Source organism: Salarias fasciatus, chromosome 15 (genome assembly GCF_902148845.1).
Source record: "Salarias fasciatus chromosome 15, fSalaFa1.1, whole genome shotgun sequence".
In the NCBI taxonomy this organism is placed as follows: Eukaryota; Metazoa; Chordata; class Actinopteri; order Blenniiformes; family Blenniidae; genus Salarias; species Salarias fasciatus.
In genome coordinates this window covers 17,864,059-17,881,442 of record NC_043759.1, presented here as the reverse complement: position 1 = coordinate 17,881,442, position 17,384 = coordinate 17,864,059, and the positions used below count along the sequence as shown (strand labels likewise).

Genomic DNA, 17,384 nt, shown 5'->3' with positions numbered 1-17,384 from the left:
CCTCTTGTCCAGTCAGGAGTTCGGACTTCCTGTGAGCGATCGCCAACGAGCTGCTCGGTCTTTAATCGGACGGGAATTCGTTTCACAGCTGACGGAGCAGCCTTCTGGTGAAAAGACTCTTGATCCCCGTCATGTTATCCGCCCGAAGCCATTGAAGTGGCGTGTCCACCTGATCTGGTCACTGCACACTCTAATAAAAAGATCTGTGCAGTTTATGGGAATCGAGCAGCAGCTGATCAGGGATGTAGTGAGAACATTTCACCGCTGGATGGGATTTCACTTTCGTGGTTCCTTGTGAACAATATTTAACATAAATGTATTTCACACCGTTTCTAGAGAATTAGCGTGTTTCTGCTAATTTATTTCTACTGTATATTTCAATAGCATCTGCCATGCGACCTTGCGATGCTTGTTATAATATCACATTTCTTTACGGTTTTCTCAGCAAACTGTTATTTGTTAATATATTTATGCATTTATTGGCGGTTTATATTATTCTATGGTCTGTTCCTGTGGCTTTTTGACAGTTTTTGTTACTTGTTTTTTTGTAAAAATGATTTGTTTACAGTGTTAAATGAGCGGTGTGGGAATTTAGAGGCCTGGGTTTATCCTTGATGGTCCACTTCAGTAGAGATTGTGTTTCTGTCGGTCTGAATCCCACAGTTTACATCAGCAGTCCCTCTCTGAGACGTTATGTAAAAAATTAGATGCACCTGTCAAAGAAAACCAGAATCAGACACTTTCTGTTGAAAGCTCCTGTGTTTTGGACAGTCAGCAGCGATCAGAGACGATCTGAGGGGACGCCAGGGTGGAAGGTGAGGAAACAGTGGTCTGGATGGTAGAAAATGAGATTGCACGCTCAGTGATCACCACGTGTGGTCAGACGATAACAGCTCTGCCTCTTTCCTCCGTCTGTTCTTATGTAAACCTGATAAGAGATTCATCCCAGCGCCGGAGCAGGCACTGCTGAGGGCAACTAAGACACAAAACATGAAGCTTGTAATTGAGATGTAAAGTAAAAGGTCATTGCAGCCTGTTAAAACTTAATTGCCTGAATTCGGTTATGTAAAGCGAGCGAGGCCGGCCGACCACGATTCCTTCTTCCTTCGGCGAGCCGTTTCTGGAGAGCGTTTGTGAGTCTGGCTGGATTCAGACATGAGGCGCTGCGCTGACCACGCTGAGCTTTATGTAACCCAACATGGCCGGCGCTGATGTGAAGCCATGCAGGGGAGCGAGAGGAGGGCGGAGAGGGAGGACCGTGTGAGAAAACAGTGCATGGAAGGCAGGGTCAAAAAAAAAAAAAAAAAAAGAGAGAGAGAGGAAAAAAAAACACTGTGCAAATATGGACGTTTCTGATTCAACTTCCGAGACCTTCATTTACATAACGCGACCTCTGAATGAGGAGTGCGATGCTGAAGGAGCTGTGCGGAGAGCGGGACGTGATCATTGCTATGCAGGACGTATACGCGGCTGATTCCCCCTGCAGAGACGCATGCGGCCGGATTAATGCACCAGTAATGACGCAGAGCTTCACGGCTTTTGTGATGTTGTCCCAGCAGTAAAAAGCGGCTTCATATCCTGCAGCAAGGCGGAGGCAAACACTGCAAAGTCTCCCTCTACCTGAGACAATACTCCAGCTCTCCCTATCATTACCACTTGATCAGCTTCTGTGTGGAAGCTCAGGGGTGATATTTTATTATTTTCTTGTGGGGGATGCAGGTCTACAGCAGCACACAGGTGACTGGAAGCAGTCGTGCATATTTGTCTGAAGCGAGAGTCAAATAATAGATCCTGGTCAAACTAAACTCCTGAAAGCTTGCCAGAGGCGCTGAAGGTCAAAGTAATGTCATCCTGCGTGACTATGTGTGTATATATAGTATTTATACAGTCACACTGGATTTTACATTGTAAAGTGTTAAAAGTATGGGTCCAAACACAGAACCCTGTGGCACTCCATGATTCATTTTATAAGCTGAAAAGACATCATTAACATGAACTAAGTGGATTTTGTCCTGTAACTATGATTAAAACCAGCTTCATGTGGCTCATTTATGTGAAACGACCTGTTAGAGTCTCTGTAGGAACATGTTATGGTCAATAGTGGGATGAGGCCATTATCGGTAACTTTGACCCAAACAATTCTGTATTTGACACACAGTTGAGAGAAATGAGTTCTCTGCATGAAGCACATCTCAAAAAAGTGTGAAGGTCTGGTGTAGAGGAGGGGAAGGATTTATTGCATAAGGTTACTTTATTTTTCTTACGTATTGAGTTAATATATCATGAATACAATACTCAAGAAAGTATTAAAGGGTGGAGCAATGATATAATCCTCTTTATTTGTTTGCAACTCTGCTCGTCTCACATGTGTTGTTGGTCAAGTCATTTTTTATTAGCATTAGTACAATGAAGCTAGTTTTCTACATACCTAGTGTTTCAAGTCCCTCAGGATGTGCATTAAAAAAGAAAGCTATTTGTTTTCTGAGGCTATTGAAGCAGGATTACTGCTGAGTCGAAAACCAGAGCATTTATAGAATTTAAAGTTGATTCTCAAAAGGCGTTAAATCACTCGGCAACACGGTTGACTTGTGTGTAAAACTTTTGCGACTGATGGCAGATTGATTTCATGATCATCTTTTATAAGGAGCTCGACAAACTGCTGGTTGTGTGATTCTGGTTCTTTGACCTCCAGAGATTGAAAGATGCTGACAAAATGTTTCTGTCTTTCTGTGGTCAATCCGTTAAAAATCGCAGTCAATGCTTGCTGCGTTCAAGCATCAGTCACCTCATATTCACTTTCCAACTAACAAGAAATGATCCTGCAGCCCCCCAACCCTCCATTACTGTATATCACCTCTTGCTTTTACAGAGTTCCTCAATTTGTTTTTCTTCTGCACTCAGCAGAACATATTTCCCTTCACCCTAAAGCAGCTGCTGCGTAATAAAACGGACATCAGCGGAGAGAAGACAGTTTATCACCTTGCTCAAGGGCAGAGTGACGGGACACATTTCCACTGATGGATGTGTTGGATCTCAAGGAAAAACTGCACTTTATATGATCAAGTGCGATTAAATTATTCTGTTAGTGTGGAAACGGGATCAGAGGATTAGTCTTTAAAGAGCTCCAGTGGCAGAGAAGAAGAATCCCGTGTCACCTGAACAGTTTCCCAACTTCTGTTTACCATCCCGTCTTTCAAAAACTGACAGTAAAAACATTTTATGTCAAATGATTTGGCAAGATAGACCATATATGCCAAAACATCTTTACAAATTGAAATCAATCATTCAATGTTTTACTTGGCTACAGTGTTTTGTACACAGATAAATGTATTTTCTGGCCGTGCTTTGTCTTTGTCTACTATCTTTGAGTATTAAACTCAACATCAGATTTTTTTTAAGATCATTTTTGCGCAGATGATGAAGTGATTGTATTGTTTGTGTTTTTTTTTTTATATCGGAACATTTTACATAATAACAATAAGAACATTTTTCATGGGGCTTTAAAAAAGTCATGTCTCATAAAATGCTTGAATAACTGTATGGCTAGACAGTCTCGTCATCTCGAAGAGGCTAGTGTCTGGGTGTGTGTGTGTGCGTGTGTGTGCGTGTGTGTGTGAGAGAGAGAGAGAGCTGCTGTATTAATAAGCAGGAACTGTCCGTGTTGTGAGAGTCAGCGGTTCTTTCTGTGGTTAGGGTCCTGACGTGACCTTCGAACAGTATCCTAGCAACCCAGTCTGAACTGGAACTAACGTTTGTGACCTCCTTATACGTTGTCTAACCAGGCAACTTAGCAGACGCATGAACCCAGAGGAGTAACGACTTCTGAAATGGTGATAATGCGTTCGACAGTGGTCCCACCTCGGTTATCCTCTCCTTTGTTTTCTTCTGAGAGATAAGCAGAGGAGATCAAACCAGTGTGAAACGTTGATCTGGCTCCTGGATGTGATCGCGACACGTTGCTTGGTATCACATTCGCCGTGTTATCTGAGAGCGTTAATGCATGAGAGGATTCAGCTCCAGGAGGAATCACAGTTGTCTTCTCTCGTCTCTCTTCCAGCCCTCCCCGGATTCCCACTAGGATCTTCTCTTCCCTGTTGGAGACCTTCTCCACCCCCCACATCCAGCAGCCATGGCAGATGACGCGGACATGCGCAATGAGCTGTCAGACATGCAGCAGCGCGCCGACCAGCTGGCCGATGAGGTGAGAACCGCACGTTCGCCACGTCAGATGTAAACAAACGGAAAAACATGTGAAAAAGATTCAGTTTCACAGTTTCTTCAAGTGGTCCAGAAGCAGCACTGATAGATTTCCACTGTGCAACGCAAGATCAGAATGAGCTTTATAAAGATCATCAATCTCCACATCATGCAAAGCTTTATTTGATAAAATAACTTCAAATGTTTCCTCTCTGGAACAGCAGCAGCCTTTCAGGGAGAATAGGCACATTAGCATGTTGGGATCGGCCTCGGTCTGTTTGTGTACGACGTGTGTGCAAGTGATCAAAACCGCAACCTGGACAAGACTTTATGTAACATCTCTAAGCAGGCGTGCGTGCGTGCGCACGTCAGTGCGTGTGACATGACTGTATCTGCTCATGTTGCATACAAAACTGGCTCACATTCCTGTAGGAATTCATGCATATGAGCGTGTGCATGTGTGCGTGCGTGCGTACGTGCACATGTACATGCGTGTGTGTATCCCGTCGCCAGTTACAGAAAAAAAAAAAAAGCAAGAGAGAAAGTCTCTGTCATGGCCCAGAGCAGATCATCCCACACCCCTCCAGCTCCACATATGACTCACAGAGGCACAGCTGAGCAGAATATTAAATACGCACAGACACACACACGCACTCACACACACACACACACACACACACACTCACACACACGCATACATAAGTCATGCACAAAATGGCGGCACCAGAATAACACTTTTTGCCTCTGTTGCGCTGACAGTCGCAGAAAGACGACAGCGTCTGGACGGCTCACATCAGAGGACCTGCAGACAGAAATCAGAATATCGGTGAAAGAGAGGATTCAGTTTGATGGAGAACAGGAGGAGGGATTTAAACTCACGCCAAATGAGAAGGGAAGGGGAAATATGGCTGCGCTGCGTCCGGACAGAGACGTTGCAGATCTGTCCCAGCACGTGCTAATAATAGGCCTCCCATGAGTTGGATGATTGGGGGCATCAAAGCCTGCTCTGATCATGAAGGTTTAATGTTTTTTATTGGCAGCGTTGCTCTTTTTCATGCTTACATTGCAGGTGTGTTTTCTCCAAGACATGCTAATCCAAATCCTCACCATTAGCACCATGTTAGCTAATCGACTGTTGGTTCATCTTATCATATTCAGGTCTGAGACCTCGGACGGTCTTTCTGTGTGAGCTCCAGCTGACACGGTGTCAATAAACGTCCAGCATTGATTATTTTCCGTCCTGCTAATTGCTCAAATCGACTCGCGAGCTAAGCTTAACAGGCCCAAGTGATATTGCGTTGTTTTTGTGTAAAACCCTGAATGATTCGATTAGCACTGATCAGAGAATCTAACTGTGCGTTTGTGTTTCTTCACAGTCACTGGAGAGTACTCGTCGTATGCTGCAGCTGGTGGAAGAGGTAAGAAGAAGCCACAATGCTCTCAGTCCTGCAGACCACGAACAGCTGTAAAAAAAAATATAAATTCAATTTAAGAGATCAGGTTTATGTAAATTACTCAAATCCAACTTCCTGCAGTATCTTTGATGAAACATTTTTGCAGAAGAAATAATTTAATGTGCTGAGATATCAAATTTCTTGCCGCTTTGGGAATTTAAAGTTCTCGTCTGCGTGGCTATTTCATTTAACTCCTGTCTTGTAATTCTGTTACTGTTATTAAAATGTTAATTTCTGGCAAATTTGTGGAGGCAAGAGTGACAAATACCTGGAGCAGGCACAGAAAATTAATCCACATGAACTTCAGTCGTACTTTTGATTACAGCTCCACAGATACTGTTTATGAACGATGGGAACTGGAAGCGGACTTTATTCAGCGGCCTCGTTATTTTCAGCTTCCATCAAAGAGCGCCGTGCCATCGGCGGCCGCACAGCCAGTGTGATCGTCTTATATCAGAAATCTGAGTTCCCGATGCGGCTGTGATATACGTAACATTGTTTTCATCTAAGTGCTTGAATCCATTAGTGCCTGTCAGGCAGGAGCGAGAGAGCGATGAGTCAACCGCGTTAATGGCACTTTACAGGAAGTGAGCTGGCGTCACGCTCGGCGGATCGTCGCCCGCTCATGCAACATTCATGGCAACAAATAAAACTGCGATCAAACTGGGAGCGGTGACGGCAACAAGCGGGAGCGAGGCGGACTGGAAGGAGGGCAGAGAGGGTGGGGAGGGGGAGGGGGGCAGATACCCGGCGCTCCTCTCAAGGTCATATTGATCATCAGCCGGCGTATCTCGGCGAGCAGCTCCACCCTGAAACTGCACCGCAGGCGAGGAGGAGGAGGAGGAGGAAGAGCAGAGCAGCGAGAGGAGAAAGTTTATTGCAGATGGTCAGAGAGACGGAGGGACAGCTGAATGTACGAGGCTTTTAAATATGATCGCACCGTGCGCAAACATCCAGCTGGAAACGTTACAGAGCAACAAAATGGAGGAAGTGAGCAAGGCAGTTGTACGTCGCAGCGTTATGTAACTGAACCCGTTGATTTTCTACTCTTCTTCACTGAACCGCTTCTGCTCACATGAAGCCTGCAGTCCAATTCACTCTTTGTGTAATTCACCTCGTTGTTTTTAGTCGGAAGTCATCTTTTTATTTAATTTTAAAGAGCATCAGATAGTAAGTGAAACGACTCTGTAACGATATTAAATACCTGCCAGTAGCGTTATAATTTTGGCCTTTTTCATAAAGCCTCTAACTTCATAGCACTCCAATAATGTAATCGGATATTTGATCTATTATCAGAACATTTTGTCGTTAATCATGAATGTGGCTGCAGTGTTCTGGATGAGCTTCTTCCTGTAAACACGGAATTAAAATAATACGTTCTACTGAATTCTCTGAACCTTGATCGGTCAGAAACCCATTAATTCTTGCAATATTTTCCAGATGGTAGTAATCTGATTTGACTCAAAAATATCCTTTTAAAATTTGATCACAGTGTCCTATAATGGTAAATGGATTTCTCTTATATTGCACTTTTCCTCCACTTGAGCGCTTTATGCTGTTACTGACATTCACACACCACTGGAGGCAGCTCCGTCCATCCACTGGGAGCAGTTTGGGATTCTGCGCCTTGCGTCTTGTCAGTTTCTTAAAGTTTCCGCCTTTAAAAAAAAAAAAAAATCTATATTTTCCATTCATTTTAATGGCACACTCTGCTGCTTCTTTAAACCTTTAAAACTCACAGTGACTCAGTGTACCACCTAGTGGCACAGTGTGGTTTTACAAGACAGTTTGTACAGAGATCAGCATATTTTCGACCAATAAAGTTTGATGTGAAATAAGCAACATTTTAATGTTTCCACATGGTACTGTATTATATTTCTTGACTGAGAAGCCACTTTTTACACGTGCCGTATGTAAGATTGCAGCTTTGTTTTTTGCATACGGCAATATATCAATGATGGTAAAACCAATAAATTTCAGGTATATCAGAAGGCATACAAAACAGCTCACTGTAACAACATGTGCAGCATAATGAAAGACTGCATTAAACACTCTATATAAACCGATCTGGAGAGATATTAGGACGATTTCTTTTCAGATTCTGTTTTCTGATAATTCATAGTGTTCACTGCAATATTCAATAAACTGACTTTTGAAGTTATTTCATCCCAGTGATTCTGTTTGATTACTTGATTTGATTCTATTGTCAATAAATGAAACAAACCTATTCAGGAGCTCTGTGAATAACAACCTGAACAAATCACATGAAATCACGCAAAATAACCATATAATGTGTGTTTCATGTTAAATATTCTGTTTAAAAGTCATTAAATGAACTTTTCTATCTCCTGGAAATGTCTCACCTTTAACAAGGAGCCAGTTATAACAAATTATATTTATCAGCTTGTCTTTTCCTGATTTTGCTCAGTTATTTGGTATTGAAGCTGACCTGCTGATTGTTGTGAAAGGGATTATTCTGAGAATTAAAGGATATTTACTGTATATAAAATACTCTGAAAGAAAGGTCCGAACTTGCACTAATTTTATATATACTGAATGTCCAAAACAGTTACTGATTCCTCTCATGTTAACATGCTCTCTGTGCTTTTTGTTTTTCTGAAAAAAAATAAGGAATATTAAAGTAAATACATTTTACTTGGAGAGAAGCTTCAACCTGTCAAATTATTTTAATCTTCTTAAAAATGCTGCGGCTCAGTTTGATTCAGCGGCGCTCCTGGGAGGGATCCTGCTCCATCGTTACGGGGTTTTTCCTCGGAGACACATTTGGGATTTCTCTCGGACAGAAGCTTACTGAGTTACAGAATAATTTATACATCCGTTTCCTTATTGCTCCCCGCTCACTTCGGTGTAGCTTTCCTCCCGAATCTGCTGAGGAGGCGAGAGGGAGCGTGTAATGGTGTGTGTGTGTGTGTGTGTGTGTACACACACCCTGGCCTGCAGAAGCAGATCTGTGCCTATCGGTGCGAGCCAGGTGCCTCGTCTTAGTGCTCATAGAGCAGCGTCTCAATCCGTCCCTCCTCAGACTCTGTTACAGGACCGCCGCGACGCCCAGCTGTCATCAATAGCTCCACCGCTGGAGGGGAAATGGAAATATGAAGGCTCACAGAATAGATATATTTTAAATTTCAGCGAAAAATAAGAAGATGTTAGAACTCCTGGGTCTTTGCTCCTGCACTGAGAAACACAAAGAAAAATGATATTTTTATTATATTTTAGATATATTTTCTTGCATGATTTATATCAGTGACAGCATTGGCAACATTAGTTGTATTTAGATATAAATTTCCAGTTCTTCTGTTCGTTACTGACCTTCATTCCGTTTTATCACCTCCCCTCCTGTGTTTTGTGGATTAGAGCAAAGATGCCGGCATCAGGACTCTGGTCATGCTGGACGAGCAGGGAGGTAAGTGTGTGAGTGTGTGTGCGGGGCAAACGGCCCACGGTGCAATAACTGAGCTGTTCACCACCATCAGTGTCGGCGTGAAGAAGATCCAGTAAATCATGACGATAGTCACACTCTGTCAGCAACACATGAACTCCTGTAGCTGCATTAATCGTAAAGAAGCCTTTGTGCATGCTTGAATTGTTGCTTGTTTTCATTTAACAGCTAAACAATTTCATTTTTTCCCCCCAGCTTTTGTTTTAAAGTGATTTCCCCTGGTTTTCATTTGACACGGTTTATTTTGAACACGGTGAAGGTCGCACACTTAACTTTGGGGACATTTTCTTTCTTTCAGCTTCTTTTGACTTTTGTTTCATTTGGCTAACAACTTTCTCCTTTCCTTTTTTTTTTTATTATTATTTAATTGCCTAACTGCTTTTTGTTTGCCAGCAGCTTTCCTTTTTTTTTTTTTTTTTTTTTTTTTTTTTTGGTTGTTTGTTTGTTACCCAAGAGTGACCGTGAGAGGAGATCTCAAAAGTGCCAAAACATGAACCAAAGTGCCAAAAACCTCCAGCTGGGCGAGCGAGGTTGTCTCTGAGGTAGTTTGTGGCAGCGTCATTTCCAGACTGCTCTCAGATCTGTTTGTGCCGTAAAAGCCTTGCAATTAAATAAAAAAATAATAAATAAATAACATACAGTTTTACCCCTTGTGGGGAAATACGTTGAATAAGTACTGCTGTTTTTTTCTCAAAGAAACATTGACTGCATCAGTCACTGAAAGTCAGTGAAAAACTATATTTTGTGCCTTTACAAAATAGAATGATTCTTTTTTAAAACTTAAAGAAGTATTATACAGAGCCAAATCACTCAAGTTTTACAATTTATAACTTACAACCCTTTAATGTTTGATAATCTTCTCTCTGGATTTCTGGAACTGAATGGCTGCATGTTATAAAGCACTTTGAATATGATTTATTGGGCATATCCCTCAAAAATAATAGCACGAGTCTTATGTGCACAGGGCTCTGCACATGCAGTTTTTCCCAATTTTTTAAATATTTTCAAGTTTAATGCATCGATCAGGTGAAGTGAGTGGAGGGAAAAGAGCAAAGTGGGCAAAATACACAGCAGCAGCAACATCAGTCTCCATGTTTCACAGTTCGATCGTGGATTGAAATCATTACTTTGAAATGAACAAGAAATAACACAGAGGTTGGTCTCATGAACAACAATATTACGAGAGTTCAGGATAGATTTCCAAGAGGCCGTGAAGCTCAAACAGGTCTGAGAGGAGCTGGATCATGTTCCATAATGAGCAGATTGAGGACGTGAGCGATCGAATTAGCTGGTAATGACAAAATTCTTCAGCCACATGCTGATTTGTACAGTCCCTGGGTTTTAATGAGCGAAGCCGCCTGACCGGACACACTGAGGCCACCTCTGACCCCTGGTGTATCGACCCCCGGTGTATCGACCCCCGGTGTATCGACCCCCGGTGCAGCCAGTCCACCTGTATCCCTGCAATCGATCACTCTCACGAAGGCTGGGGTTGCTTTGCTTCTGGTGACACCGCATATAAATCCCAGCTATTAACCGCCGCCTATTTTCCACACTGCCCCACTTCACTAACCCGAAGAGACCCCCCCCCCACCCACCCCCCACCCCGTTACCGGCTGAATACATTAACATAAATGCATGTGAACCGGGGATTTTACAAATCTGAGACAGTCAGCGAACTAATATGTGAATCCGTTCCATTTCTCATCACGCCTCACCCTCTCACACTCTGCCTGCTCCCGCGTTTCCGTTCATCGCGGTCAGGTTGGAGGTTCTTCGTGCCGCAGAGCCGCCGCCACCAACCCCTCAACCACCGCATCCGCATGACAGAAGCCCCCCCGACGCTGAGAAACCAAGAGCCCAGTCGAACTTCGAATCCTCTCAGTTGCACAGCTCTGGCAGAGAAATAGGTGAAATAGGCTGAGTCGGTCGTTTAATCCACAGACCATAACAACCTGATCGGTTCCCGCCACAGATACCATTAACATAAACAATGCTGAAAAGAAACACTATTTCAGTATTGAAAGAAAAAAAGGAGGACGCGTTATCAGATCTGCGACTGGCGCAAAATGTGTTAAACGGCTTTAGGTAAAATAAAAACAGCACGTTTACACAAACGTGGCCCCTGAAGTGAAAAGACGTCGACACCCCAGGGCCAGATCACCCTCCTGGGTTCAGCACTAGAAGCTTGTTAGCCGGGTGCGATAGCTCAGAATGGCTTATTGATCTGCAGGTCGTTTTATGTGAAAGTATGTATCACAATGAATATTTTTTTTTGGGGGGGGGGGGGAATCAATAAAATGGATGATATTTTCACTATTTGTAATGTGTGTGAAACAATTTTCACATCAGCCAGCTGAGCTTTCTAACAGCAGCACCGTTGTTCAAGAGTAGGATTGATCTGCTCATTTAAGAAAGTGGATGAACTCTTTGTGAGGCTCTCGCGCCGCTTCTTCAGCATCGCCCTGTTGAAAGAGTTTCACCGTTCAACCCAGTTCAGCAAATCGAGGGAGCGTGCTTACTGTCGTGATCTGATTTTCGAGGCTTTTTCAGCCCATTTTCAGACTCAAAATCTGCTCAAGAGCACGTAATTGTGTTTTACTCCACCGAATCGATGCACTCGGCAGAGACGTCGATTAGTGTTAATCTCACACACACACGCGCGCGCACAGACACACATACACACTCACACATACACACACACACACACACGGCTCAGTTGCTGCTCATCATAATTCATATTTCTGTGGATCAGTCAATGAAATTCATTCCGCTACTGTCATCCTTTGTCCTGACCAGAGCAACTCGATCGTGTCGAAGATGGCATGAACCATATCAACCAAGACATGAAGGAAGCCGAGAAAAATTTAAAAGATTTAGGGAAATGCTGTGGGCTTTTCATATGTCCATGTAACAAGTAGGTACTGACAACGTGCCCCAAAGGTTTTTTTTTTTTCCTACATATGTGGTGGCGTCCAGTTTTTCCTCTTGTTTTTTTTTTTTTAATTTAAATTTTTTTGTTTTACTTTCTTTCGTCATAGTGCGTGTCTGAAGTTGTTGTCTTCTCTCCTTTGTCCTCTCTTTATCTCTCTTCTCGTGCTTCGTTCTGTGGGGGAAATATGACTTGTGTTTAATCAGAGCAACTGGAGCGCATCGAGGAGGGAATGGACCAAATCAATAAGGACATGAAGGATGCAGAAAAGAATTTGAACGATCTAGGGAAATTCTGTGGTCTTTGCTCCTGTCCATGTAACAAGTAGGTGCTGCTTGCCTGCCTGCCTGCCTGCCATTCAAAAGATACCGATCAAATATCCAACTAATCAAACTATGATGATGATGATGATGATGATGTTGATGATGATGATGATGACTGAGGTAGAAGTGTCCGCTCTGCTCAAGCTCCAAATGCACTCTGACCCTGGCCCTTTGACAGCTGAATCACCCTCATGCTTTCAAAACACACACACACACACACACTGCATTAAAGTCCAACTGAAATCTGAATCCAGGTTGATTTTCAGGAAAATATTAATTGTACGTTTTCAGCACATCCGCATTTTGCCAGTTAAGCACACTATCCTGATTTAAAATGCAAAATTCAGTTTGAAATAAGAGCAAATAGAAACAGCAAATCCCAGTGCTTCATTCTTTTTGACACTTCTACGGCCATGCGATGTAAATATATCCCCTGAAGATGTTTATTGTTTGTGCACGGAGTCGGTAGCAGCTCCCACACGCGCCCGGCTGTGTTTGTCACACATTGCGGCTCGGAACAGGTGGAGCTGGTGCCGGCGGTCTCTGGTCCGTTTGGTTCAGACGTGACGATGGCGGACGGCCAAACTGTCACAACGCCTCGGCTCTGACGAGCCCGAGACGTGAAGCGCAACACAGAAGAGCGCAATAAAGAGCAGAGTGACGAACACCCAGCGTTAAACTGTCCATACCAAGAAAACAAACTGCAAAGAAAAAGTAATTTCAAATGGATTAAAGTATTCGTGATTTAAAAAAAGATTTTTAAAGTTAAAAATAACCAAAGAAAATTCAGTTTACTATATGTAATCTGGAACGACTGTAATTCTCTTTCAAATTTGATTTTCATCGAAGATTTCTCATTCAAGAAACCCGATATAGTGAATTATCACTCAGAATCTGCTCATCAGTGTGAGATCTGACAGTTAACAGGTCTACTTTACTTGGATTTAAATATTTAATGCTCTGTCTGATCGTGGGAAGATGTGAGGGGAAGATGTTCACCCCCTCCCTCTGTGATATGAATTATCCAGCAAAAAGGGGATGTGTTAACATTTCCATTCTTGTTACTGTGATTACAGAAAGAAAAGAGAGAATTTTGTTTCTTCGACAAAAATTCCAGATGATAACACTTTTGGGTGTGTAATCATGATCTCTTCTGCTGTTTGAACGGTAAATAATGTGATGAACGACAGGGTTATAATAATAATTGTCTTAATAAATTGGGAATGTTCAGCAACCAAACTCTAAAAAGACTACTTCAGTTCGACTTTAATGCAATTTCAGATCCTACATGTACACACAGTGTGGATATGCACATGCAGTCACCTCGGATTATTTTTTATTTCTTTTTCTACTGGATTGGCCTCCAAACACATCAATCCCCTGAGTTTAAAGCTCTGAGACTGCCGGTGCATCAGTCTGAGTCAGTGCTACACGATCAGCCCCGAGAAGCTGCACCACTTCTCCCAAAGTCTGTCCCATCGACACTCCAGTGTCTCATTCCGCACTGCCCATGCACTCTTGTGCAAGTAGGTTTGTGGCACCCGGGCCCAGAAAGTTCAGTCCTCCACGTACTAGACGCCCTCCTCCACTCAGCCAAGGCCACGGTTCATCGACAAGTGCCTCTTTTTTGACAAGTGCCCTTCTCCAAGTTCTCTCAAGCCTCCACTTCTCCAAACATCTTCATAGCAGGAGTCATTTACATGCAGCTCTGGCTGTTGTAGGAGTCCCTCTCCATACGTTTAGAGTCTCTTTTCTCTCAGCGCTGATGGGACTTCTACAATGTCATGTCTGCAGCTGTTATGACTTCCCAAATGTTAAAATATCAAAACACTGAGATTCAGCCCAAAAAACAAAATAAAGGAAAAAAAGAGCAGGGCTGGGGCTCCTGAGGCATCTTGGTGCTGTGATCACCTCTGTGCGTTCTTAGCCTCAACTGGGTTTGAAAAAAACAAGAAAACAAAAAGTGGTGATCTCAGTTCCAAAATGTCTCGGGTGACTCCTCCTGTTTGACACTTCTCCTCGTCTCTGCATGACCTCTACCACCACCGCGCCGCTCTAACATCCAGTAGATCCTCACCTTCTTTCGCAGGCTCCTCCTCCCCCCCCCACTCCCCTCCCCTCCCCCACCGCCATCTTTTCGGAAAGCCACAAGTGCCAATGGAATGGAATGAGTGGCGAGCATGACCCTCTGAATGCTCATGCATGCATGACGATGCAACTCATACAACAGCAATGCTACACCCGACGATGCTAAGATCATGATGCTGATGTGAACGATGAGGATAAATGTTGATGACGAGGATGAACGGACTCCTTTCTTATTCACGTCTGAGTGGTGAAGCCGGGGGGGCTTTCAGGCGAAAAGGAAACAATCGGCCCTGAAATGTAGGAATTTTAGATGGTTAGTTGGTTCAGAGTTCATGATATGTTTAATTCATGCAACAGCATTTCCAAAAATATTGGGACTTTGTGTGAAACGTGGATGGAAACAGGACACGGTTATGTGAAAATCATTTCAACTCTAAACTATCACTCATAACAAGTTGATGAAAACACTTCCAAAAAGCTTGGACCAGTAGAACCCTCCCACACTGCTGAATGTAATCCTGGTAGAGTATATTCTAACTAAATCAAGATGAATTTATTGCCTCAAACATCTTGATTTCCTTGCAGTGTAATGTTTGGGTCCAGTTTGTGTGTATTTCTTAGTAAATAGATTGAGTAACACCAGATTGTGGATATTTTTGTTATCACTGTACAGTGTTATTTAAAGGAATAATGTATGACTTGATTCAGACGTTTAAAACTGTTTAAAAGAAACAGAAATGATTGTGCTGTGCAATCAGAAACTCTTCATGCCAAAACAAACCACAGAATCTTTTAAAGGATTTCTTTGCTTCTACATGTGCTAAAAATTTCTTCAAGGGGGCTTTTTCTTAAGCAACAGGGAACAAGGAACGCACACTGTGTGTGTGACCTGTAGAAAAAGAGTTCAGTCTGAAAATGATGCACAGATTAGGAAATGCTTATAAATTATGACAAAAAAGACCCTTATGTGTAAAGTAGTATTAGTCAGTAGTAGGAAAGTTTTTCACTTTTCAGAAGAAAAGTGCTTTTTGAAACAGTTTTCATGTTGTGTTTGTACTATTTTCAAGTTTTGATCCTCAGCACGTCCCTGCTTCTTCCCTCAATTTACACTTCACACAATGTCTTAAATTCTGAGGAACTGCTGTTGCAAAGCAAGGATTTTGTAAATTCACCAGAAACAAACCCAGAAACATGTAATGTGTTTGTTACACGACAGCAGAAAGGAAAAACGCTTTCAGCGTGCCGGAGCTGTCAGACGTTAGGAGGCAGCGAACGCAGCACGGGAGGACAAAGAAACCGCAGCATGACTCGATGAAAGCAGAAAGAGACAAACGGGAGTGATCCGCAGTGTCGCTGCGAGCTGGAAACTGGGTTACAACACATGCGCAGTGTGATCTCTGAAGGGATGGAGTCATGTTAAGAGACGTTTGGAGGGAAGAAGAAAAAGAAAGAAAAAAGCGGGTGCATGCACGTCGTGGTTGGCCTGTCTTTACACGCCTCCATGCGGCGTTCCAGCTCGGTGCTTGCCCTGTGGTTTTTCTTTTTTTTTCTCTCTCTCTCTCTCTCTCCCTCTGTGATCCCTGCTGCAGTTTCTCCGTGGTGCCGCCTCTCCTGCAGAGCGCTGTGCTAAATTAACCTTTATCCAGCACAGGCCGCTCTCAGCTCAGGCTCCTTTGCTCCTCACATGTAGGTCAGCCATGACAGATCGCAGAACCATCACCTGTCGATCAACACCAGAATGCCAAAAAATAAATAAAATAAAACCCACAGATTTTCATGGGAGTGGAAGTGAGACTGCAGCTCGCTGGGTTTCTTAATCCCCTCAGCGTGCTGGATGTCTGTCAGAATTAGCTGACTCCAGGATTTTTGGCACTTAATGCCTCCATATTCTGTCCGCTGATTGGTGGACTTGCAGGTCACTCGAGGAATGAATTAGAGAGCGAGCGAGAGAGTTCAATTTCTCTCCAGGATCTAATCAGATCATCTCAGTTCAATCATGGCAGAAGTTGATTAGAGATGTGCGTCGCGTCTGTTTTTGCCGTGGCGGGAAAGTAGACGTTAAAGGAGGAGGAGGAGAGGACAAAAAAAACGTCAAGGAAGAAAGCGGAGTGAGAGGGAATGATGCAAAGAGCAGGGACTCAGACAAGGGAGGAGTGTGTGTTTACCACGCTGGTGTGTGTCAGCGGGGACAGAGAGCCCAGCAAAGCCTTGCCTCAGTCCATTTCTATTAATAAAAGCAGTGGAGGAGGCTGAGCCATCCCTGATACAGACAGAGTACATTCACACAGCTCTCCAAGGTTACACAGAACTCAGCAGAGACATTGTTAAAGCTGGCGGAGAAGCGACGGGATGCCGCTGAATGGACATTTCCTCCCAACGTGCCTTAAAATGGAAGAGACAGTGAGGCAGCGTTAACCGGAGAGGTGTAAAATGTGCGCCCTATCTATCAATCCCACGCTGTTTTGTTGCCGGATTTGAGAGTGAGAGGTCTGACAGACGCAGACGGCGAGGTGGCGTTTGCTGAGCCGCGTGGCTCGTGTATCGTGTTGGCGCAGCTGGATTTGTCAGCACAAGCTCTGCTGCTGAGACAAAAGCAGATAGATACCAGTTTCAACTCACTGTCAAAACACTGTCTCGCTGCTACCTGGCATCAAAGATCACCAAAACCTGGGAAAAGTGGCAATATTTTCTTTAAATCATCAACTCAAGGGCGGGTGGGGTGTCTGATGAGGCCTAGGTCTGTTAAAACATGGCGTTACTCTCTATTGACTCCCTCTAGTTTCCTGTTTTATTTTCTTTTGTCTTTTTGGCAGTTTGTTCTCTGCATTGGTCGTCGTCCCTCCTGACAGTGTGCCGGTCCTGTACACTCTGTGTTGTGTGTCTGCCGAAAGCTTGTCTCTTCTCTGTTCTCTGTCACGTCGGGACATTTT

General features: G+C 43.4%; 1 protein-coding gene across 1 annotated transcript in view; it reads left to right on the top strand.

Moving 5' to 3' along the window:
- The window catches only part of snap25a (synaptosome associated protein 25a), a 31,535-nt gene that overhangs the window by 11,407 nt on the left and 2,744 nt on the right, over positions 1-17,384 (top strand). The window contains exons 2-5 of the mRNA XM_030109557.1: positions 4,058-4,201; positions 5,574-5,615; positions 9,027-9,075; positions 12,250-12,367. Of these exons, the coding sequence (XP_029965417.1) occupies positions 4,130-4,201; positions 5,574-5,615; positions 9,027-9,075; positions 12,250-12,367 (281 nt within the window). The 5' untranslated portion in view covers positions 4,058-4,129. The remainder of the gene's footprint in view (positions 1-4,057; positions 4,202-5,573; positions 5,616-9,026; positions 9,076-12,249; positions 12,368-17,384) is intronic.